The sequence below is a fragment of the Loxodonta africana genome, chromosome 8 (genome assembly GCF_030014295.1).
Source record: "Loxodonta africana isolate mLoxAfr1 chromosome 8, mLoxAfr1.hap2, whole genome shotgun sequence".
Taxonomy (NCBI): Eukaryota; Metazoa; Chordata; class Mammalia; order Proboscidea; family Elephantidae; genus Loxodonta; species Loxodonta africana.
Window position 1 is genome coordinate 78250730 of NC_087349.1, and position 25338 is coordinate 78276067.

At 37.6% G+C, this 25338-nt stretch overlaps 1 protein-coding gene across 4 annotated transcripts in view; it reads right to left on the minus strand.

Moving 5' to 3' along the window:
* SNX13 (sorting nexin 13) overlaps positions 1–25338 on the minus strand; it is a 158772-nt gene that overhangs the window by 37588 nt on the left and 95846 nt on the right. For all 4 annotated transcript variants that reach the window (XM_023544375.2, XM_064290034.1, XM_010587227.3 and 1 more), the window contains exons 14-18: positions 22604–22708; positions 21538–21670; positions 19696–19733; positions 14183–14252; positions 2660–2799 (exon numbers count right to left, since the gene is read on the minus strand). In XM_023544375.2, the coding sequence (XP_023400143.1) occupies positions 2660–2799; positions 14183–14252; positions 19696–19733; positions 21538–21670; positions 22604–22708 (486 nt within the window). The remainder of the gene's footprint in view (positions 1–2659; positions 2800–14182; positions 14253–19695; positions 19734–21537; positions 21671–22603; positions 22709–25338) is intronic.

Consider the following 25338-nt stretch of genomic DNA (forward strand, 5'->3'; position numbering starts at 1 on the left):
AAAAGGTCGGCAGTTCAAATCCATCAGCCACTCTTTGGAAACTCTACAGAGCAATTCTACTCTGTCCTATGGTTAGCTATGAGTTGGAATAGACTCGATGGCAACAGGTTTGGTTTTGGTATATCCAACTGATCCAAAAAAACATAAATGTACAATATCTACTGGTATGCAAGCTCCTGGAGAGCAACAACTTGGTCTGTCTTATTCACTGTTACATCTCCAGCACTGAGAACAGTGCCCCCCTTCCCCCGTCCAAACGAAACCACAGGGAGTGTTCAATAAATATTTGTTGAATGAAAGAAGAGCAGCTCAGGCCATTACTAAAGTAATATCACATTTAACACTAAAATATTTTAATATAAATCTTTTTCATAAGATATAAACTGAGACTATTAAAAATAAATAAACAAATAAAACCTGTTTTAAAATAATTTTACTCCTTTAAAAGTTGGAGCCCTGGTGGCACAGTGGTTAAGTGATATGGCTGCTAACCAAAAGGTCAACAGTTCAAATCCACGAGCCACTCCCTGGAAATCCTAAGGGGCAGTTCTACTCTGTCGTCTCGGGTTGCCATGGGTCAGAATTGACTTGACGGCAACAGGTTTGGTTTCTGGTTTGGCTATGGAGTTAACATTTATTTATGCCAACAGAGTGTACTGTTTACCAACTGGTGATTTACGAATTACTGCATTTTTCTTCTGATATTTTGTAGGGTATCTGAGTTTAGAAAATAAAGACAAGGCAGTGTTAAGAGGCAAACACCCCTAGCCTTATATACAAATGCTTACTGTTTTGCTTAAACTTAAATTTTCATTTATAAGTTTAGCTTTTAATCTCTTAGGCTCTGTGAGCAATCTGAGCACTTAAGTTTAAGTAATCACATACTACTGTAATTTTATAGGAAATACAGAGTCAAAACATGTCTACTTTACCTGTACTGTCATTTAAAAAATGAACTGTTTTATATCAATTCCATTTAATTTTTGGTGCTTTATGGAATAGGGAAATTTCTGTATGATCTGTTTTAGTAATAAAGTTTTAAAGTATGTTCTTCACTTTTATTTGTCAGTATGACAATATAACATTTATAGCCCTAGCCTAGAACATTTAAATTAGGCATCTTAGCAAAAGCAGCCCTCGTGGCACAATGGTTAAGTACTCAACTGCTAACTGAAAGGTCAGAGGTTCAAACCCCCCAGCTACTCCAAGCAAGAAAAGATCTGGCAATCTGCTTCCGTAAAGATTACAGCCTATAGAAACCCTATAGAGCAGTTGTATTCTGTCCTCTAAGGTCACTAGGAGTAGGAATTGACTTGATGGCAAAAAGTAATGACAACAATAGTAGAAAAAATTACAATTATTCACACAAAGAAATTTTCATATTAAATCAAATTCCCACTGATTTGCAAGCAAATAAAATAAATTCAAATTATTTTAAAATTATCATGTTTGGTTAACCTGTGGGGAAGGAGAGAAAGATATATGAGCTATGTGCTTTTAAAACAATATCAAACAGGTGATATTTGAAAAGTAAAGCAATTATTTTTTCATGTGGGACAGAAAATTCTTTTTATCTCTGCAAATAAATCAAGTTAAACATGAAGGAAAACATCTATTCAACAAGAATAGAAGCACAGACATATCCAAAACCACTAATTTCCTTATAAATATAATTCAAAATGGTCCTTTAAATACAGGCTTCAGTGATCAATACTAATTTTCTGGTTTTCAGCTATTAGAGGTTTATCTCCCTTTATCCACAAAATATTTTAAAGAGATTATCATGGTGTCAACCATACTTCTTCCCCTCTCTTAAATGAAAAAGCTATTTTCTGATTTATAAAGTTGTGTAATGTTATTTCAAAGCTTTAGCACACCCAATCAGGTGTTGCTTTTAATTATTATTATTTTTATTGGTTTAATACCAGTTGTATACCTAAAAAGCTTGAATGAATCAAAGACAGGAGTTAAAAATAAATTTCACAGATCTTCTGTTTCAATTCCTCTGGTGACAGTTTTTTTTTTTTTTTTTTAAGAAAATAAAATATTTAATTAAAAATAGGACAGGGAAATAATTTCTTTACATTTTGTTAAGAATGTGAAGGATTTTTAAACAAATTTAATAAGAGTTCTTACAATTGCTTCTATAAAACAAGAGGGCTGTATTTATTAAGAACTAAAGATATTTGGTTAATGTTAAAGTTTTTTTTAGGTTGTGTTTCAAAATAACAGATCAGGGACTTAATGTTAAACTGTTGGATGAGGCTGCCATTTAAAATAACCATAGCTCTGAATATGTCCCCAAAAAGAAAACCACAAAATGTCCTACAGTGATCCCCATCTCAACTTCAAACCCAAATACCTCTGAAAGCACAACACATGCATACGTGAATCTTAAAATTAGAAACGTACACTCATTTTAATCTTCCAACGTATACCATTGATATACTTGACCACAATGGTTTAGACAGGTTAGAGTTCTCAATATTTGATTTACTGTAAGTGCTTAAAATCATTCTAAAATTTATGATTATATTGAAAAAAAAATTATTTTCTTTCATTAGCTTCAGGCAACATTCCAGCATCCTCAACACTATTTAGAACCAAAGGTTGAATCAAGAAACAATGTAAAGTACATAAGATTTAAAAAACTCATTACCTGTTCAGTGATTCTCATGTGGAAGTCATGGAAGTCACTGTAACGACGATAGGTTTTCCACATCTCCTCACTGTTTAGATTGCGCCGGTGGACGGTGATGGCGTACAATGCATAGGTCTTGCCATGATCGTTACAAACGCCTGCCACAGCATATGGGTCATAGTCAGCATATACTAGTCATTTAAAACAAAATGAAGAGGAACGAAAAATACAAAAAGGAGGAAAACGAAGAACAAAAACAAACAAACAAAAAGACAACATGAAATGAAGAATCCGAAATGACAGACTGAGACAAAAGGAGGTCAAAGGATAAAACAAATTCCCATCCTCTATACTCACTTGGGAAACCCTGGTGGCGTGGTGGTTAAGTACTACGGCTACTAACCAAAAGGTTGGCAGTTTGAATCCGCCAGGTGCTCCTTGGAAACGCTACGGGGCAGTTCTACTCTGTCCTATAGGATCACTATGAGTCGGAATCAACTTGATGGCACTGGGTTTGGTTTTTTTCTTTTATACTCACTGGGAAACACTAGTGGCGTAGTGGTTAAGCACTATTGCTGCTAACCAAAAGGTCAGCAGTTCGAATCCACCAGGAGCTCCTTGGAAACCCCATGGAGCAGTTCTACTCTGTCCTATAGGGTCGCTATGAGTCAAAATTGACTTGGCAGCAATAAGTTTGTGTTTGGTATACTCAGTTGGGATGGCTAGGAGTCAGAATTGACTTGATGGCAGCTAAGAACAACAACAGGCCCACATCCATCAGGTGTTATATATAATAGCTCTACTACAACATAAACTAAAAGTTTATGACAGTACCAACCACAGAGTGATGCCTATTTTAGACTCTCTTTCCGAAAAGCTTTTAACCTATTATTAGTTATGTTACCACAGTACCAACTGATGGTATAGCATTAGAGTCTCTTAAATTTAATGAACCAAACAAAACAATCATCTTTTGCATGAACCTCCATCCAGCTATATTTCAATAAAAATCTTTTCAACTACATAGACGCAAAAGTCACAAGATGACATTTATCTGTTCTGGCAATTCTCTTTCTTTTTTATGTAATATTCCACAACTTGCAAGTGGAGTTTATTCTAGGGGTTTAAAAAAAAAAAAGGTATTTTCTTAGTGATTAGTCACATACCATCCAAGTCAGGTGGTCTTTAAAATCAAAACCAATTGCCAGTTCGCACTAATTTTAAGTAAGGAGATACACTTTGATTCTTATTCCTTTAACTTGTCTATCCTTCCCATTTCTCTCTCTGTCTGTGCTGTATTCTACTCTAGGTCATTTCCTCAAGTCTCTGAGAGTTTACCAAGTCTTCCGTTATCTATATTTGGTCTATTTCCTAATCCATCTATTGACCTTAATATTGATCACTGTAGGAGGTGGGGTCAAGATGGCTGACTAGGTAGAAGCTACCACAGATTCCTCTTGCAAATGAAGACTCGGAAAAAACAAGTGAATCAATCATATACATGACAATCTACGAACTCAGACCATCAAACACAGAACTAAAGAGTTGACCTGAGTGACAAGGGAGTGAAAAGCCACGCCCTGAAGCAGTGACCGCTTCTGGAACCGGCATCCTGCGCCACAGCCTCAAGCCTTCGCGGTTCCCTGGTGCCACAGTGGTGGGGCTGATTGCGGCTTACTAAGATGGGCAAGCACGGGACACAGCCCTAACCCCTAACCCACTGGAGTAACCTTGGTAGAGACTCGGCCAGCGCAAGCAGGCTGCACACTGACGCGACTGACAAGAGAGCAAGCAACCACGGGGAAGCAGCAACTGCTTTCGGAGCCTGGAGCCAGCGTCCCAGTCAGAAAACCTTGGCGCCACACTTTGGACAAAGCGCAGAGGAGCTGAGCGCGACTTTCTCAGATGGCACAAGCACGGGACACAGTCCTAGCCTAGCCCCCTGAAGTAACCTCGGGGGAAATCCAGGCTGCACGCAGGCTGCACAATGACGCAGCTGACAAGAGGAGAAATCACCGGGAAGCAGTGACTGGTTGTGGAGCGTAGAGTGCAGCATCCCAGATAGAAAACCTTGGCGCTGGACTTTGGACTAGGACCAGAGGAGCTGATCATGGCTTCCTGACAGCACAAACACTCTGGCCTGACCCTTGGGGGCAATCTCAGCCCAGCCAGTGTACACAGGCTACACACCCCTCTGGAATCTCGGATAAAACAGTCATCACCAAGCAAGATAAGTAACTTTGTCTATATTGCCATGCACTTTTTTTTTTTTTTTTTTACTCTCTCCTATCTATCTGATCTCTCCCCTCCCTGCCCCAGGCGGCTTCATTAACATTGGAATTTTCTGGGCCAGGGAGTGAAGTGTGGGGGGTGGAGGGGGTGGGGGGGGGGGAGTGGGAGGTGGGTTTTTTTTTTCCTAACCCATTCTCCTGGCCAGCAACTAACAACCGAGGGGGCGAAAAATCCTTCCCTGACTTCCCTAAACTGGAATAAAAACACAGAACCAGCTCCAGCCAAGCATAAGAGATCCAAAGTCTTTGGCTTTCATTTCTACAGGGAACAAGGTAGCTATTATAATGCAAAGGCAATTCTGATAGAGATCTGATTTACAGAGCAGTGGAAAAAGTTTTCCAGGTCTGATACCTCTCTACCCATTAAACAGAGCCCTCACTGATCCACAGCTGGGAATTGAGGGCTGAAGCTCCACCCAAACCACCTAGCCACCTGCTAAAGGGGTCTGAGGATGGTGACGCCTACCAGTCTTTAGAGGTACAAGCATTGGGTGCTTAAGGTACAGCTGCAGAGCCCACCTACCAAAGTGCTCTAGGAATAGAGACACACCTACCTCACTGGCACGTGGGGGTAGGCTGTCAGCATCCTGCCCTCCTTGGAGTGTGACCTCCTGTCACTACTAGAATCTGGTGCACACAATTAGCACCACTACTCCTCTAAGTTAATAGGTGACAGTCTACACCACACACTTGGTGACCCAAAATCAGAACACCTAAGCTGATTCTTTTCAAGAATAGTGAATGGACTCTTAGGCTTATATATATGGTAACAGCTCAAACCAGCTGGTAATAGGACATAAGCGATTCAAAGGCTACAATAATCAAGACAGTGCAATCTAGTAGCCCATCTGGATATATTGAAACAAAACAAAACAAGAAGATAAGACTCAGTGAGCAAATATAAAATAAATCATTACAATATCTTACAGATGGCTTGGAGACAGCAGTCTATATCAAATCACATAAAGAAGCAGACCATGATTGCTTCTACAAATCCCCAAATTAAAGAATCAAAATCTTTCCCAAATGAAGACACGATCCTGGAACTGCCAGGTGCAGAGTATAAAAAACTAATACAAAGAATGCCTCAAGACATCAGGGATGACATCAGAAATGAAATAAGGCAATCTACACAAAAAATCAAGGAACAAACTGATAAAGGAGCTGAAGAAGTCAAAAAGATTACTCAAGAACATAGTGTAAAAATTAATAAGCTGCAAGGATCCACAGAGAGACAGCATTCAGATATCCAAAAGATTAACAGTAAAACTGCAGAATTAGACAACTCAATAAGAAGTCAGAGGAGGAGAATCAAGGAATTGGAATGCAGACTGGGGGAGCTGGAGGATGAGCCAATTGATACCAATAGAGTTGAAGAAAAATCAGATAAAAGAATTTTAAAAAATGAAGAAACCCTAAGAATCATGTGGGACTCTATCAAGAAAAATAACTTGCGTGCGATTGGAGTTCCAGAACAGAGAGGGTAACAGAAAATACAGAGGGAATAGTTAAAGATCTGGAGGCAGAAAATGTCCCTGGCATCGTGAAAGACGAAAGGATATCTATCCAAGATGCTCATCGAACCCCATACAACATTGATCCAAAAAGAAACTCACAAAGGCATATTATCATCAAACTTGCCAAAACCAAAGATAAATAGAAAATTTTAAAAGCAGCCAGGGATAAAAGAAAAGTTACCTACAAAGGAGGATCAATAAGAAAAAGTTCAGACTACTTGGCAGAAACCATGAAGGCAAAAAGGCAATGGGATGACTTATATAGAGCACTGAAGGAGAAAAACTGCAAGCCAAAAATCATATATCCAGCAAAACTTTCTCTCAAACATGAAGGTGAAATTAAAACATTTACAGATAAACAGAAGCTTAGAGAATTTGCAAAAAGCAAACCAAAGCTACATGAATTACTAAAGGAAATTCTTCTTTCAGAAAATCAATAACATCAGATGCCAACACAACACAAGGTCACAGAAGAGAACATCCTGGTATCAATTCAAATAGGGAAATCACAAACACAAAATACGATTAATTTAAACAAGAAAAAAATGCTCAAAACAGGGAACCATTGAAGTCATTATGTAGAAGATTATAATAATCAAAAAAGAGGGACTAAATACAGGAGGCAAAGATCTTCCATATGGAGAGGAAAACAAGGCAATATAGCACAATACAAGTTAGGTTTTTACTTAGAAAAATGGGGGTAAATATTAAGGTAACCACAAAGGGGTCTAACAATTCCATACTTCAAAATAAAACGACTCAGCAAAAATTAATTCAACTACTATGAAAATGAGGAACACACAAATTTACAAAGAAAAACTTCTCAGCACAAAAAAGTGGAAAAATGAAATTGTGAACAACACACACAAAAAAGCATCAAAATAACAGCACTAAACTCATACTTATCTATAATTATACTGAATGTAAACGGACTAAATGCACCAATAAAGGGACAGAGAGTCTCAGACTAGATAAAAAAAAAACACAGTCTGTCTCTATACTGCCTACAAGAGACACACCTTAGACTTAGAGACACAAACAAACTAAAACTCAAGGGAAGGAAAAAAAATATATCAAGCAAAAAAACAATCAAAAAAGAGCAGGAGTGGCAGTATTAATTTCTGACAAAATAGACTTTTAAGTTAAATCCACCACAAAGGATAAAGAAGGACACTACATAATGATTAAAGGGACAATTTACCAGGAAGATATATCCATATTAAATACTTATGCACTCAATGACAGGGCTGCAAGATACATAAAACAAACTTTAACGGAATTGAAAAGTGAGACAGACACCTCCACAATTATAGTCGGAGACTTCAACACACCACTTTCGGAGAAGGTCAGGACTTCCCGTAAGAAGCTCAACAGAGACATGGAAGGTCTAATTGTTACAATCAACCAACTTGACCTCACAGACTTATACAGAACACTCCACCCAACAGCTGCAAAGTATACTTTTTTTTCTAGTGCACATGTAACATTTTCTAGACTAGATCACATATTAGGTCATAAAACAAACCTTTGCAGAATCCAAAACATCGAAATATTACAAAGCATCTTCTCAGGCCATAAGGCCATAAAAGTAGAAATCAGTAACAGAAAAATCAGGGAAAAGAGATCAAATACTTGGAAACTGAACAACACCCTGCTCAAAAAAGACTGGGTTATAGAAGACATTAAGGAGAGAATAAAGAAATTCATAGAAAGAAACAAGAATGAAAACACTTCCTATCAAAACCTCTGGGACACAGCAAAAGCAGTGCTCAGAGGTCAATTTATATCGATAAATGCACACATGCATAAAGAAGAAAGAGCCAAAATAAGAGAACTGTCCCTACAACTTGAACAAATAGAAAGCGAGAAACGAAAGAATCCGTCAGGCACCAGAAGAAAACAAATAATAAAAATTAGAGCAGAATTAAATGAATTAGAGAATGGAAAAACAACTGAAAGAATTAACAAAGCCAAAAGCTGGTTCTTTGAAAAAATTAACAAAATTGATAAACCATTGGCCAGACTGACTAATACAGGAAACAAATAAACCGAATAAGAAATGACATGGGCCATATCACAACAGACCCAACTGAAATTAAAAGAATCGTATCACGTTACTACAAAAAATTGTACTCTAACAAATTTGAAAACCTAGAAGACATGGATGAATTCCTAGAAACACACTACCTACCTAAACTAACACATTCAGAAGTAGAACAACTAAATAGACCCATAACAAAAAAAGAGATTGAAAAGGTAATCAAAAAACTCCCAAGAAAAAAAAAGCCCTGGTCTGGACAGCTTCAATGTAGAGCTCTACCAAACGTTCAGAGAAGAGCTAACACCACTACTACTAAAGGTATTTCAAAGCATAGAAAATGACGGAATACTACCTAACTCATTCTATGATGCCAGCATATCCCTGATACCAAAATCAGGTAAAGACAACACCAAAAAAAAAAAAAAATTACAGACCTATATCCCTCATGAACATAGATGCAAAAATACTCAACAAAATTCTAGCCAAGAGAATTCAACAACATATCAAAAAAATAATCCACCACAACCAAGTGGGATTTATACTAGCTATGCAAGGTTGGTTCAATATTAGGAAAACAATTAATGTCATCCACTGTATAAATAAAACAAAAACAAAAACCACATGATCTTATTAATAGATGCAGAAAAGGCATTTGACAAAGCCCAACACCCATTCATGATAAAAACTCTCTGCAAAATAGTAATAGAAGGAAAATTCCTCAACATAATAAAGGGCATTTATACAAAGCCAACAGCCAACATCTTCCTAAATGGAGAGAGCCTGAAAGCATTTATTTCCCTTGAGAACGGGAATCAGACAAGGATGCTCTTTATCACCGCTCTTATTCAACATTGTGCTGGAGGTCCTAGCCAGAGCAATTCTGCTAGACAAAGAAATAAAGGGCATCCGGATTGGCAATGAAGAAGTAAAATTATCTCTATTTGCAGATGACATGATCTTATACACAGAAAACCCTAGGGAATCCTCAAGAACACTACTGAAACTAATAGAAGAGTTTGGCAGAGTTTCAGGTTACAAGATAAACATACAAAAATCACTTGGATTCCTCTACATCAACAAAAAGAACATCGAAGAGGAAACCGCCAAATCAATGCCATTTACAGTAGTCCCCAAGAAGATAAAATACTTAGGAATAAATCTTACCACAGATGTAAAAGACCTATACAAAGAAAACTACAAAGTACTACTGCAAGAAACTAAAAGGGACCTACATAAGTGGAAAAACATACCTTGCTCATGGATAGGAAGACTTAACATAGTAAAAATGTCTATTCTACCAAAAGCCATCTATACATACAATGCACTTCCAATCCAAATTCCAATGGCAGTTTTTAATGTGATGGAGAAACAAATCACCAACTTCATATGGAAGGAAAAGAAGCCCCAGATAAGTAAAGCATTACTGAAAAAGAAGAACAAAGTCGGAGGCCTCACTCTACCTCATTTTAGAACACATCATACAGCCACAGTAGTCAAAACAGCCTGATACTGGTACAACAACAGGCACATAGACCAATGGGACAGAATTGAGAACCCAGATAAACCCATCCACATATGAGCAGTTGATATTTGACAAAGACCCAGTGTCAGTTAACTGGGGAAAAGATAGTCTTTTTAATAAATGGTGTTGGCATAACTGGATATCCATCTGCAAAAAAATGAAACGGGACCCATATCTCACACCATGCACAAAAACTAACTCCATATGGATCAAAACCTAAACATAAAGACTAAAACGATAAAGATCATAGAAAAAAAAACAGGGACGTTAGGAGCCCTAATACAAGGCATAAACAGAATACAAAACGTTACTAAAAATGATGAAAAGAAACCAGATAACTGGGAGCTCCTAAAAATCAAACACCTGTGCTCATCCAAAGACTTCACCAAAAGAGTAAAAAGACCACCTAGAGACTGGGCAAAAATTTTCAGCTAAGGCATCTCTGACCAGCGCCAGATCTCTAAAATCTATACAATTCTGTTAAAACTCAACCACAAAAAGATAAAGAACCCAACTAAAAATTGGGCAAAGGATATGAACACGCACTTCACTAAAGAAGATATTCAGGCGGCTAACAGATACATGAGGAAATGCTCTCGATCATTAGCCATTAGAGAAATGCAAATAAAAACTATGATGAGATTCCATCTCACTCCAACAAGGTTGGCATTAATCCAAAAAACACAAAACAATAAATGTTGGAGAGGCTGTAGAGAGACTGGAACACTTATACACTGCTGGTGGGAATGTAAAATGGTACAACCATTTTGGGAATCGATCTGGTGTTTCCTCAAAAAGCTAGAAATAGAACTACCATACGAGCCAGAAATCCCACTCCTTGGAATATATCCTAGAGAAATAAAAGCCTTTACATGAACAGATATATGCACGCCCATATTTATTGCAGCACTGTTTACAATAGCAAAAAGCTGGAAGCAACCATAGTGTCCATCAACGGAAGAATGGATAAATAAATTATAGTATATTCACACAGTGGAATAGTATGCATCGATAAAGAACAATGATGAATCTGTGAAACATTTCATAACATGGAGGAACCTGGAAGGCATTATGCTGAGTGAAATTAGTCAGAAGCAAAAGGGCATATATTGTATAAGACCACTATTATAAAATCTTGAGAAAGAGTTTAAACTGAGAAGAACACATTCTTTTGTGGTTACAAGAGGAGGGAGGGAGGAATGGTGGGAGAGGGTTATTTACTGATTAGATAGTAGATAAGAACTACTTTAGGTGAAGGGAAGGACAACACTCAATACAGGGGAGGTCAGCACAACTGGACTGGACCAAAAACAAAGAAGTTTCCTGAATAAACTGAATGCTTCGAAGGTCAGCAGAGCAAGGGCGGGGGTTTGGGGACTATGGCTTCAGGGGACATCTAAGTCATTTGGCAAAATAAATTCTATTAAGAAAACATTCCGCATCCCACTTTGAAGTGTGGAGTCTGGGTTCTTAAACGCTAACAAACGACCATCTAAGATGCATCAGTTGGTCTCAACCTACCTGGATCAAAGGAGAATGAAGAACACCAAGGTCACAAGGTAATTATGAGCCCAAGAGACAGAAAGGGCCACATGAACTAGAAACTACATCATCCTGAGACCAGAAGAACTAGATGGTGCCCGGCCACAACCGATGACTGCCCTGACAGGGAACACAACAGAGAATCCCTGAGGGAGCAGAACAGTGGGATGCAGACCCCAAATTCTCATTAAAAAAAAACAGACTTAATGGTCTGACTGAGACTAGAAGAATCCCGGCGGTTAAGGTCCCCAAACCTTCTGTTGGCCCAGGACAGGAACCATTCCCGAAGCCAACTCATCAGACATGGACTGGTCTGGACAATGGGTTGGAGAGAGATGCTGATGAGGAGTAAGCTACTTGCATCAGGTGGACACTTGAGACTACGTTGGCATCTCCTGTCCGGAGGGGAGATGGGAGGGTAAAGGGGGTTAGAAACTGGCAAAATGGTCACAAAACGAGAGACTGGAAGGAGGGAGCGGGCTTACTCATTAGGGGGAGAGTAAGTGGGAGTATGTAGTAAGGTGCATGTAAGTTTATATGTGAGAGACTGACTTGATTTGTAAACTTTCACTTAAAGCACAATAAAAATTATTAAAAAAAAATATTGATCACTGTATTTTTTCACTTCTAAAATTCCTATTTGGTTCCTTTTTCATGCTGTTGTATTCTGGCCTTTGCACCATATTCCTTACTTTATATTTTTAACACACTTATTTTAAAATCTACTGTATTTTACACAAATAACACGCACCTTCTGTTTGTTTGCCAGCTGTGCCCTCACCCCATGAAGTATTTTCGTAGGTGTGCTACACTAATTTTTTCTACATCAACATGTAAAAAAGATCTGGCATAGAAGCGCTTAAGAAAATACCTCATGGGGGAAGGCGCAACTGGCAAACGAATGCAGGAAGCACAAATTACTTGTGTAAAAATACGTTATTTAAGTTCTTAGGGTGCAAATTATTCCATTTGCTGGATCTGCTGACTCCTTTATTGTGGTTCATATTTTCTCTGTGGCTTATAACGCTTCCTATAAGCTCATTTTCAACAGGTTTTGCTTCTCCCCTAGAGTTCTGAGTGCCCAAGACTGTGGAAGCATTCACATTGAGCAGTGTTGCCACTGTAACTACTGGTTTCAGCAGTTCAGAACCGATTTTTAATACTCTGTGGCTTAGAGACCCTGTGGTACACACTCACTTGAGGCCATCTGAATCCTGACACACTCATATTGAGCTATAAGCTAGACTTTAATTTCTTGTGGGCGAGTGGCACCTTTGCCAACCATGACCTTGATAGTCCTCCTGTTCTTGTCCTTGAAGGTAGGCTAAATTTTCCCAGTTCTCCTCTCACATCCTACTGCCCTTTGAGACTCTGGGCTTTGTGAAAAGGACTTGGTTCCAGCTTCCTATGGCCCTGGGCCTCCTGTCTCTTCTCCTCTTGAGGGAATTAAAACGCTATCAAAATCAAGGTAGCAGTTTTTATGTTCCTATGAGCCTCTTGCTTGAACTCATCACTTCCTTTGTTCTTTTTTATGTTCGAGGACACCTGTAGATTTCCCTCTTTGGCTATTTTTATTATAGTGCTTTTAGCCTTTCCATGGGAAGTACAGGACTTTCCAAAGCAGTTCAGACTACCATATTGACCAAAAGTCTAAACTGTTCTCCTAATAATGGAAAGACACATAATAATGGCCAAGGTTTGGGAGTGAATTAAAAGTTTTACTATTCTGTATAAAATTAGGCAAAGAAGGATCTGTGCAGCTTCTTAGCAAATTATTTTTATCACATAAAAGCTAGAAATCTACACTGGCAAATAAAGTTGAATAGAAACCTCTCTCGGGTTTTCACCAAAGTTTTTTTTTTCCCTAACATTTATACTTTTTACTCAAAATTGTCATTTATTCTCTTTCTGTCTAGTATCAGTGTTCCTGACTTGACAAAATATAAGAGTAGGAATAGGCTCTGGTCACCTTGCTCTACACAGAGGTTTTAACTGTAGGTGGCACTATTATTCACTGCTCATCTTTTCCAGTCATCATTCACAGACCTATGCAGATCAAACAGCACACTTCTTCACCAAGTTAGAGCACAAACATTTCTTGATAGAGGTAGCGTGACAACAGGGGAATGGCTTTACCTGCTGTGCCTAAGATAAGTTTTGGAGAAGAAAAAGCATTGGCCAATTAGGCATCTAACCATAATCAATTAGGAGTTAACAAAAACAAGGGGAATAACAAGGAACAGAAAAGGACAGGAGGGAGAGGAATGTATGAAAGCTTTCTAAAAAAGAATAATCAAGATTTGGTGATAAAATGTGTAATTACGCAGACATTTATCAACTGGACTCAAACATAAAGAGGAAAAGATTGGTTTCAGAGTTCATAAGAAATGAAAAATGCTTAAAATTTCAGCATTTTCAAACACTAATAGTGACAAGCTTAGACAGTAGATACCTAAATACACAAACAAATGAACACCACAGAATTCAATGAAGAACATGCTGCAGAAAAAAAACAGTAACTTAAAAATATAGCTACAGAATGAAAATAAATGGTTTTTAAAAACAAATACAGAAAATCACTTTGGGATAATAATAATTTTTCAGTATTTATACTATAAAGTCTCTTACCAGTATCTGAAATGTAGGCATGGAGTTGTACTGAGTCATCAGAAGATACATTTGAAAGATCATCTAAAGACTGACGGTGAGCAGGGACAACCAGGAAACAAAAATTAAAAATTTTATAGAAAAAAAAAGGTAAAGAATTTTACATCACATATGCATTACTAATCCTCATGTAAGCCTTATATTATTTGTTTTTCCCCAATAATCCTTTTCATTTATACTAACAGGAGAGAGAAAAGCCAAGATTAAGAAACAACCAAAGTAATTCAGTAATCAATTTAATACATCAGATTATTTCTTCCCTTCATTGCTTGTCCATATAACTCCCTTCTTCTCAATTGTACTCAATACATGGGAAAAAATTAAAACTGTAGTTAAAAAACACTTCAGACTAAAAACATTCAGAAAACTGCATAATACAACAAATGTTACCTCTTATTATCATGATTTATTAAATGAAGTCAATTCATTGACTAAGACAGTTTTTTTTTAATAATTCTATAATGGTAAAATACATATAACTAAAATCTACCATTTTCAACATTTTTAAGTGTACATTCAGTGACATTACATCCACCAAGTTGTCAACCATCACCACTATCTACTTCCAAAATTTTTCATCATCTCAAAGAGAAACTCAGTACCCCTTAAGTAATAACTCCCATTTTTCTTTCCCGCAACCCGATAACCACTAATAAACTTCTGTCTCTGCATTTGCCTAATCTAGATATATAAGTGGGCTCATACAATACTTGGCCTCTTGTGTCTGACTTATTTCATTTAGCATAATGTCTTTAAGGTTCATCCATGTTATAGGATGTATTAAGAATTTCATTTTACTTTATGACTAAATAATATTCCATTGTATGTATATAACAGTTTATTTATCTATTCATCTCTTGAACACTTGAGTTGTTTCCACTTCTGGGGTATCATGAGTATAGCTGCAATGAACACTGATGTACATGTACCTTTTTGAGTCCCTGCTTTCAAGTCTTTTGAGTATATACCTAGGAGTGGAATTGCTAGGGTACATGGTAATCCGATGTTTAATAAAACAGATTTTAAAAATCATTCATTTTCAAAAAATTCCACAAATAAAAATTATTACTGATGAACCCAGAACAAATCTTTTATAACTATGGCCTTTAGTAAAGCATTTTTTTCCACATATACATACACCCACACATACCTAGAAAGGAATACAATCATATAATGTAAACGGACTATACAGAAAAGAAATAACAGCATGACTGAGACTGGTCCCCTTCAAAAGGCCTGCTTTCAAGGTTAGCCCTTGGTTGGCATCTGAGAACTCAAATTTAGGGAGGACTCCCATCACACTCTAACTGGTAAGAGTGGCTCATTGTGCCTAAACTGTACAAACAATGTAGCTAACGTTGAATCTACTCCCCTTCTGAGAGTCTGGAGTTTTGGTATATGCTAAGCAAAAAAGTGCCTGCGTGACCTGTCCCCAATAAAAACTCTGGGCACTGTGTCTCAAATGAGCTTCCTTATTTAGCTACATTTCACAGGTGCTGTTACAACTTGTTCTCAGGGAAATGAAATGCACTCTATGTGAGTTCCCTGGAACACATCCTTTGGAAGCTTGTGGGGTGGTTGCCTCTAGACTCTGCCCCATGCACCTTTCCCTTTACTGATTTTACTTCATAACCTTTTACTGTAGTAAATCACAGTCATAAGTATGACTATACGCTACATCCTGTGAGTAAGACTAGCAAATCGACAAAATTGGGGGTGGTCTTGGGGACCCCCAACACACAGATATTGTATGTTGATTCAGACATATGTCACTTTAAAAGCTATATAATCCAAATAAGCTCTGGAGTCCTAACATGGTATCACCGATTATTACTAGAAGAGTCCTCTATATGACTAAAATGTAACCATGCATATGACACAGAGCCATTTAAATTGAGGCAATGGCATTCTAAGAAGAGGGCCAAAAGTTCACCTACTAAAGATTAGTCATTAAGAGAAACAAAACGTGGTAATTTTACACAGATGATCCCCAAGACACTTCTGGTTAAGTGGAGTGAGAGAATCATTAAATTCAATTAGGTCTAGTCCAGGCTCTACCTTAAAAGACTGCAGCTATATCAACTGTCTTTCTTGTCTCTTAGTATTCCCAGTGATCTAATAATGGTGTCAATCCCTAGTCTACATCTCCATCAGGATATAATGTGAAAGAAAATATTTTGAAAAGAATGTTTTTGTTGTGTGCCACAGAGTCGATTCCAACTCATAGTGACCCTGTAGGACAGACTGGAACTGCACTATAGGGTTTTTAGGCTGTAATCTTTGGGGGAGCAGATTGCCAGGTCTTGTCTCCTGCAGAGGGGCTAGCGGGTTCAAATCACCAACTTTCAGTTAGCAGCTAAGTGCTTTAATCACTGTGCCACCCAGGCTCCTTCTGAAAAGAAACAGGATGCACTTATTTTCAAGTGGCCTATAATAAAACACTTTAAGAGAAACAACTCAACTTTTGCCTTAATATTCTTATGTGAAAGACAGAGACCTCACAAAAAACAGAATTCTCTACCAAATGTAACTATTCTTTACCATGACTTCTTCCAAATAAAAGCTAGCATGGGTAACAAAACAGTAAGCTTTCTAAAAAATATATTATTACTATAATAATCATTAGTACTGGTAACTGCAGTGTGATTGATTACTTTTGTCCAGCCTTTCTGGCCATGGTCTTGTAACTCCCACCCAGGTGGCTGGACGAGACTATGTGATAGGGTTATTGTGGCCCATCAAGGGGACTGGTCAGTTTTGCCTAATAGAAAGCCAATTCCACAGCAGAGAGAGGATCCTACCATCACCACTGAAGAACAGCCAGGAGCAGAGAGTGCATCCTTTGGACCTGGGGTCCCTGCACTGGGAGGCCCCTGGGATCAGGAGACAGAGAGAGAGACAGCTGTAACCCCGAAGATGGTGAGAAGCAGTGGCAGGAGAGGCCCAGCACGGTGGGCCAGCCCAAAGAGAGAGAAAGCTGAGTGTCTTTGGGCAGAGGCCTAGGACCAGAGAAAGAGGCGTGCCTGCAAGCACAGCTGGGCAGAGGCTGTCCTGATGAAAAACCTGTATCCTTGAGTGTTCCTGAGCCTGAACTGTAACCTGTTACTTCTCTAATAAACCCCATAATCCTGAATATTGTTCGTTGAGTTCTGTCTGGCCTCTGCAATGAATTATTGAACCCAGCAGAAAAGTAGAGAATGCTGTGAGAGGGACAGTTGGTGTTAGAATTGGTAAAGACGGCAGAAAGAAGAGGCATGTCTGACACCCACCCCCCCAAAACCAAAAGGTCAGCAGTTCAAATCCACCAGCTGCTCCTTGGAAATCCTATGGGGCAGTTCTACTCTGTCCTACAGGGTCGCTATGAGTCAGAATTGACTTGATGGCAACGGGTTTGGTTTTTTTGGTTTTATTACATGTAAATACCAAGCAGACTATAAAATTATAATTGGTAAAATAATAGTAATTATAGCACTACATCTGACTTAGAAATGTAAGTATTGACCAGTAAGAGAAAACTGTGATTTCAAAACAAGTACATTAATGTTCTACTGAAATAAAACACAACTTGCAAAGTGAATGTTAGGTTAATATTCCTGAGCTCCTTGTAAGAAAAAGTGATTTTTTAACATTACACTACGACAAAATCTGAAAATTCAAATTTAACTATGATAATTTATCCCGTAAGCACAACTACGTTAGAAATGCTTGGAATTTATCTGCCAATTTCAATTGCAAAATGAATAAAGCACCAAGTGCATTAAATATTTTCTTTGCTGGGTATACTGGAATAAACTATTATGATCTAGTTTATAAAATTTTATACTATCTCAAAAATACAGCTATGTACTAAGATTTCTCAATGTATTTTTAAAAAGAATCCAAAAAACTTCAGCTATTTAACAGCTTGAATTTAATAGACTGATGTGAGTTATAAAACACTGCAAGTCACTGCCCTCAAATGTGACCTTTTTTCTATCCAGAGACAGTTCTGGCTTATATCACTATGTGGCAAAGGGATCTCTTTTATTTAAAAAAGCATTTATTCAAGACATATAACAAAGCCAGGAAAAAAAAAAAAAAACTTACTAGTGTTTAAACACTTGTACAAGCACTGCAAAGGTGAATACTAGAAAATTTCAAACTAAGGAAAAGTTTCTTCATGTTTGCAAGCTTTTCCTATATAATGAACATTATTGCTAACATTGCTTTAATGCTGTAAGAGCTAATCCCTTTTGGGATAAGGCTCTGGAATATAACAACTTAATAGTAAGGATACCAAATGATTTAGAAAAACAATACTTTAAAAGTTACAAAGTATTTGATGTACACTATGGCTGATTTGCTCTAGTGCTCAGTTTTGTACTTTGTAAAGTAACAGTACCTTTACTCAATAAGGTTACTTTAGAAATTAGTCATATAAAAAGACCAGTTGCCGTCACGTAGACTCCAACTCGTGGCAGCCCTATTTGCATCAAAGCAGAACTATGCTTCACAGGGTTTTCAATGGCTGATTTTTTGGAATTAGAGGGCCAGACCTTTCTTCCAAAGAGCCTCTGAGTAGACTCAAACCTCCAACCTTAGAACCCAAGAACCTTAACTATACCCCACCCAAGGACTCCAGAAGACAAAATAAGATAATGGATCTATAAACCATTCAGCTATTTAAAAAAACAAAATCTACATACAATGGAATACTACTCAGTCAATAGGAGAAATGAGGTCTTGACACATGCTATACAGTATGGATGGAGCCGGAAGACACTACACTGAGTGAAATAAGCCAATCACAAAAGGAAAAATATTATATGACCTGACTCATTTAAAATGACAAGAAAAGGCAAATGTATAGAGACCAAAGTTTATTAGTGGTTACCAGGGGCGGGAGGAAGGTGAAAATGGGGGGTTAATGGTGGTAATCGGGGGAGAAAAAACGGTCTAATAGATAAAGTTATGCAAGTGGAAGGAAAAACAAACAAACGCCCCCACAAACTCTGGACCCAAACTTTTAGAGCACACTAATATTTCTTCCTAACAGCATTTTAGGAAATAAGTTATTCATTGGCAATGCTGGATATACACTAAAAGAGTACTAAAATGTTCATTATTTCACACTTCACCTGAATATATGACAGGCCAATGATAGCTTATATGCTAATAACATGTCATTCTTAAACCACTGAATCATTACAGAGGTAGTCAGTTGCTTAATTCACTACAAAAGGCTCTAAGCCAAAAAAAAAAAAATTTTTTCATATCAATCTGAATTTTTTTTTAGTGAACTTTAAGAACTATCTACACGTTTTTCCGTTATCCCAACTGGTTTTACAAATCTTTTCTAAATGTAAGGGAAGACAAAATAAATTCCAATGTGAACACTGTCACTGACAGATTTACAATCACAGAACTGTAATGAAAGAATCATTTAAAAATACTGAAGTTATTTTAATATTTAAAGTACCCGTAACAGTACTTACCAAATTTATGCTTCCTGTAGGAGACCCATTAAAAGATTCTGTGGGGGAAAAATTCAACTTAGAATGCAGTAAAAAACTTTTGAAACAGTTTTTTCTTAAGGTTTAAACAACAAGAATCAAAATCAGATAAGTTAAGACATAACAGAACAGTAAGGAAAACTGTGGCATACGCCTGAACATCTCAGTCCCTAAAGTCCCATGGCTTTCCAAACCAAATATTTTGGTGAAAAATTTACATATGTAGCTATAGCTGCACCCTCCCCCCCCAAAAAAGGTCATTATGCACAAGAAGCTAATACTAAATGACTTTTTTATTCTCACAGTATCATATGAAGTCTAATACAGGGTAGGCGTGAGGAAACACTCATGTGAAGTCCATTAGGAAAAGTCAGTGCTATTTCAGTTTTACCTCTTTGGATTAAGAAATATTACAAATAAAATTCTTCTTTAGTGTGAACGATAAATAGATTGATTTTTAATATATCTAATAGATCCACTTATTCTTGGTAGTAGATTTGGCTCAAGAACATTGGAATCTAGATTCCTAAATCAATACAACTAATATATGTGATAGCATCATTATATATAACATATGTAACTAACAGATCGAAAGATATTTAAAAGTCTACATGCAATGCCATTTAATTAAAAAGCAACTAGGAAAAATAAATGGTAAAAATTAATGTTAGAGTAAGTTACTAAAATTAATACCAAGCAATAATCTTTTCTCTCAGGGTTTTATTGTATATCTGAACAAATTAAGTTACAATTAAGGTATCCCTCTGTTAAAACACAAATGAATATATGGTTAAAGCAATATTCATATACAATTTAAAGTTAATATAAGGTTTCTAGCACTTATGAGGTTATTTATGAATCTGGATCTTTAAATGGGTCACCAAAGCAATTTCCCATTACTTCTAAAAAGAGGCAGTTAGTATTTGGCTCCTTACTTCAACAGCTCTAAATACCCAAGATTCCTCAGAACTGTGGTCACAAAAACTAACCAGGAAATGTCATCCTAGGAGTACCCCTTGGTCAACAACCAAAAAAAAGAAAAACAAAACCCATTGCCCTCGAGTCAATTCCAACTCACAGGGAGCCCATAGGACAGAGCAGAACCACCCCATAGGGTTTCTAAGAAGCGGTTGGTGAATTCGAACCGCTCACCTTTGGGTAGCAGCCTGAGGCCTTAACCCACTGTACCACCAGGGTTTCCCCAGGGTTAACAGCAAGGTGATAACTAAAATGAGTAAACAAATAACTACTCTTTTTATTCATTTATATACTCCAATAGATGGCAACTGGTATTTTTTTTTTTTTTTTTTTTGGCACATTGTTCTAAGGTCCATTCACCTCTTAAATTTTCTCACCAAAGACAAGTTATGTTAAAACAAACACAAAAAAATCCACTGAAAGGGGGGGAAAAAAATTAAAGCCTCTATAGTTACAGTCTAGTCTGTTGCTACATTTTCAATATTTTATTTTAATATACTAACTACGGAAACCCTGGCGGCAGAGTGGTTAAGTGCTACAGCTGCTAACCAAGAGGTCAGCAGTTCGAATCTGCCAGGCGCTCCTTGGAAACTCTCTCTCTATGGGGCAGTTCTACTCTGTCCTATAGGGTCGCTATGAGTTGGAATCGACTCGACGGCACTGGGTTTGGGTTGGTTTGGTTTTATACTAACTACATGTTGTCATTCACGTATAGATTTTAGATATATAACAGTTTATATTTGGGGTTCAAGAACATTTTGTACCTTGTTTAAAAGGTCACTTTTTTAGTAAGTAGAATATATACAGGAATACACACACATACATGTAAAATGTGCATCGCCTTACCTCCATCACCATCATCTGATCCTCTGAAACTAGGATCTTTTAACATATCCAGCTCAGCTAGCATGCGCACATAAAGTGCATTCTGCCTGAAGGAAGGGTAAAATCTTTCATCTCGCAGCATCAATTCATATACCTTATTGAAACAAATCAAGATACTTAGTTATCAATACAGGTTAACGTGCTTATTTTCACTAAATAAACATTAACCAAAAGTTATACTGAGGTCTTGCCATAATGCATCACAGGCCCCACAGTTAAGATGTCAGCAGTAAGACTACCATATTTTTCACAAATAACATGCCCACGTAAATAATGTGTCCACACATATACCGCATGGAAATGGAGATATTGAGTAAAGCAGTTCTGCCACAGTGCAGTTGGGAAAAAAACGTGTAACAGGCATGTCATATGTGTAAAAACATGGTATGTCACAACTAATAGTTTCCTCTGGTACCTCCAGTAACTAAGTGCTGACAGAGTTCTGCTATAACACACATGACATGACAGCAGGCTATTTATAACGTTCTGAGAAGTAATGTTCTCCAAAAAGTCCACATAAAGAAAGGCTCCAGGTGCATATTATAATGAATTTGACAGACCCTTTATTTATGCATTCATCAATTTATGAAGACTACAATGTCAGGTTCCTTAGTCAGATTCGAATAAACAACCTAATATAAATATTTCCCTCCTCTGTTAATTAAATAAATAACAAAAAATTGGTTCTTTTTTTTTTTTGTAATTAAGAGGTATTATTACCATAACTGGAGCCCTGGTAGCATAGTGGTTAAGAGCCACGGCTGCTAACCAAAAGGATCAGCAGTTCAAATTCACCAAATGCTCCTTGGAAACCCTATGGGGACAGTTCTACTCTGTCCTTTAGAGGCGCTATAACTCGTAATCAACTCGATGGCAACGGGTTTTTTGGGTTTTATTATCATAAGTTATCTTTTTAGTTACCACTCCACTTCTTAAATGTTTCAATAACCGTTTTAAAAACTAAATATGTACACATAAAAATGTATTTTTTCAAGAAAGAGAAAATGGTAAATATCATATTTAATACCTTCCTTTGAATGTCATCAAAGATTTCAGGGGTTGGATCTTCATGATTCAAAGTATCTGCTAATTTTGCTACCAAATAGTCATCAACAGTAACCCTTGGAGATGCCTAGCAAACAGAGAAAAAATAACTGTAGCAATGACCTTTGGAATTTCCAAACACAAATTAATCCTTGTTAGTAGAATAAAGTAACAGAATCATATTATTAAAAGTAACTGGCAAATAAGAATCCTGGATTTGTAAAGGAAGCCTTGATGTTTAAGAGGACTGAAATAAGAGCTAGAACCTGCTCTTCATAGTGTACTACGCAGTACACTGGCAGGCAGACAAGCATGGTTTAAACCTTGACTCTTGCCAAGCCCCCACGTGTCTGTCAGAATGTCCAGCTGTGCAGACTTGCATGTTGCTATGATGCTGGAAGCTATGCCACCGGTATTCAATACCAGCAGGATCACCCATGGAGAACAGGTTTCACCTGAGCTTCCAGGCTAAGACAGGCTAGGAAAAAGGATGCTGCAGTCTACTTCTGAAAAGCATTAGCCAGTGAAAACCTTATGAATAATAGTGGGACACTGTCTGATATAGCTCTGGAAGATGAGCCCCCCAGGTTGGAAGCCACTCAGTAGACGACTGGGGAAGAGCTTCCTCCTCAAAGTAGAGTCGACCTTAATAACGTGGATGGAGTAAAGCTTTCGGGACCTTCATTTGCTGATGTGGCACGACTCAAAATGAGAAGAAACAGCTGCAAACATCCATTAATAATTGGAACCCAGAACGTATGAAGTGTAAATCTAGGAAAATTGGAAATCATCAAAAATGAAATGGAACACATAAACATCAATATCCTAGGCACTGGTAAGCTGAAATGGACTGGTATTGGCCATTTTGAATTGGACAACCATATAGTCTACTATGCTGAGAATGACAATTTCAAGAGGAATGGTGTTGCGTTCATTGCCAAAAAGAACATTTTGAGATCTATCCTGAAATACAACACTGTCAGTGATAGGACAATAGCCATACAGCCATACGCCTACGAGGAAGACCAGTTAATACGACTCTTATTCAAATTTATGCACCAAACACTAAGGCCAAAGATGAACAGAAGATTTTTATCAGCTGCAGCACGCTGAAACTGATCGAACATGAAATCAGGATGCATTGATAGTTGCTGGTGATTGGAATATGGAAGTTGGAAACAAAGAAGAACAATCGGTAGCTAGAAAATATGGCCTTGGTGATAGAAACAGTGCTGGAGATCAAATGACAGAATTTTGCAAGACCAAAGACTTCTTCATTACAAATACCTTCTTTCACCAACATAAACAGTGACTAAAAAAAAAAAAAAACTGGGTTTTTTTTTTTTTTTTGGTATACACATGGACCTCACCAGGTGGAACACACAGGAATCAAACTGACTATATCTGTGGAAAGAGACGATGGAAAAGCTCAATATCACCAGTCAGAACAAGGCCAGGGGCTGACTGTGGAACAGGCCATCAATTGCTCATATGCAAGTTCAAGCTGAAAATTAAGAAAATCAGAGCAAGTCCACGAGAGCCAAAATATGGCATTGAGTATATCCCACCTGAATTTAGAGACCATCTCAAGAACTGATTTGAGGCACTGAACACTAATGACCGAAGACCAGACAAGTTGCGGAATGACATCAAGGACATCATACATGAAGAAAGCAAGAGGTCATTGAAAAGACAGGAAAGAAAGATCAAGATGGATGTAACAGAAGGCTCCAAAACTTGCTCATAAACGTCAAGCAGCTAAAGCAAAAGGAAGAAATGATGAAGTAAAAGAACTGAACAGAAGATTTCAAAGAGCAGCTTGAGAAGACAAAGTATTATAACAACACATGCAAAGAGCTGGAGATGGAAAACCAAAAGGGAAGAACACACTTGGCGTTTCTCAAGCTGAAAGAACTGAAGAAAAAATTCAAGTCTCGAGTTGCAATAGTGAAGGATTCTATGGGGAAGATATTAGACAACGCAGGAAGCATCAAAAGATGATGGAAGGAATACAGAGTCATTATACCAAAAAGAATTAGTCGATGTTCAACCATTTCAAGAGGTGGCATATGATCAGGAACCAATGGTACTGAAGGAAGAAGTCCAAGCTGCTCTGAAAGCATTGGCCAAAAATAAGGCTCCAGGAATTGATGGAATATCAAATCAGATGTGTTCAACGAACAGATGCAGTGCTGGAGGTGCTCACACGTCTATGCCAAGAAATATGGAAGACAGCTTCCTGACCAACTGACTGGAAAAGATCCATATTTATGCTTATCCCCAAGAAAGGTGATCCAACCAAATGTGGAAATTATGGAACAATATCATTAATAACACACACGAGCAAAATTTTGCTGAAGGTCATTCAAAAATGGCTATAGCAATACATTGACAGGGAACTGCCAGAAATTCAGGCTGGTTTCGGAAGAGATGTGGAACCAGGGATATCATTGCTGAAATCAAATCGATCCTGGCTGAAAGCAGAGAACACCAGAAAGATGTTTATCTGTGTTCTATTGACTATGCAAAGGCATTCGACTATGTGGATCATAACAAATTATGGATAACACCGTGCACAACGGGAATTCCAGAACAGTTAAGTGTGCTCATGAGGAACCTTTACATAGATCAAGAGGCAGTTGTTCAGACAAAAGAAGGGGATACTAACTGGTTTAAAGTCAGGAAAGGTGTGCATCAAGGTTGTATCCTTTCACCATA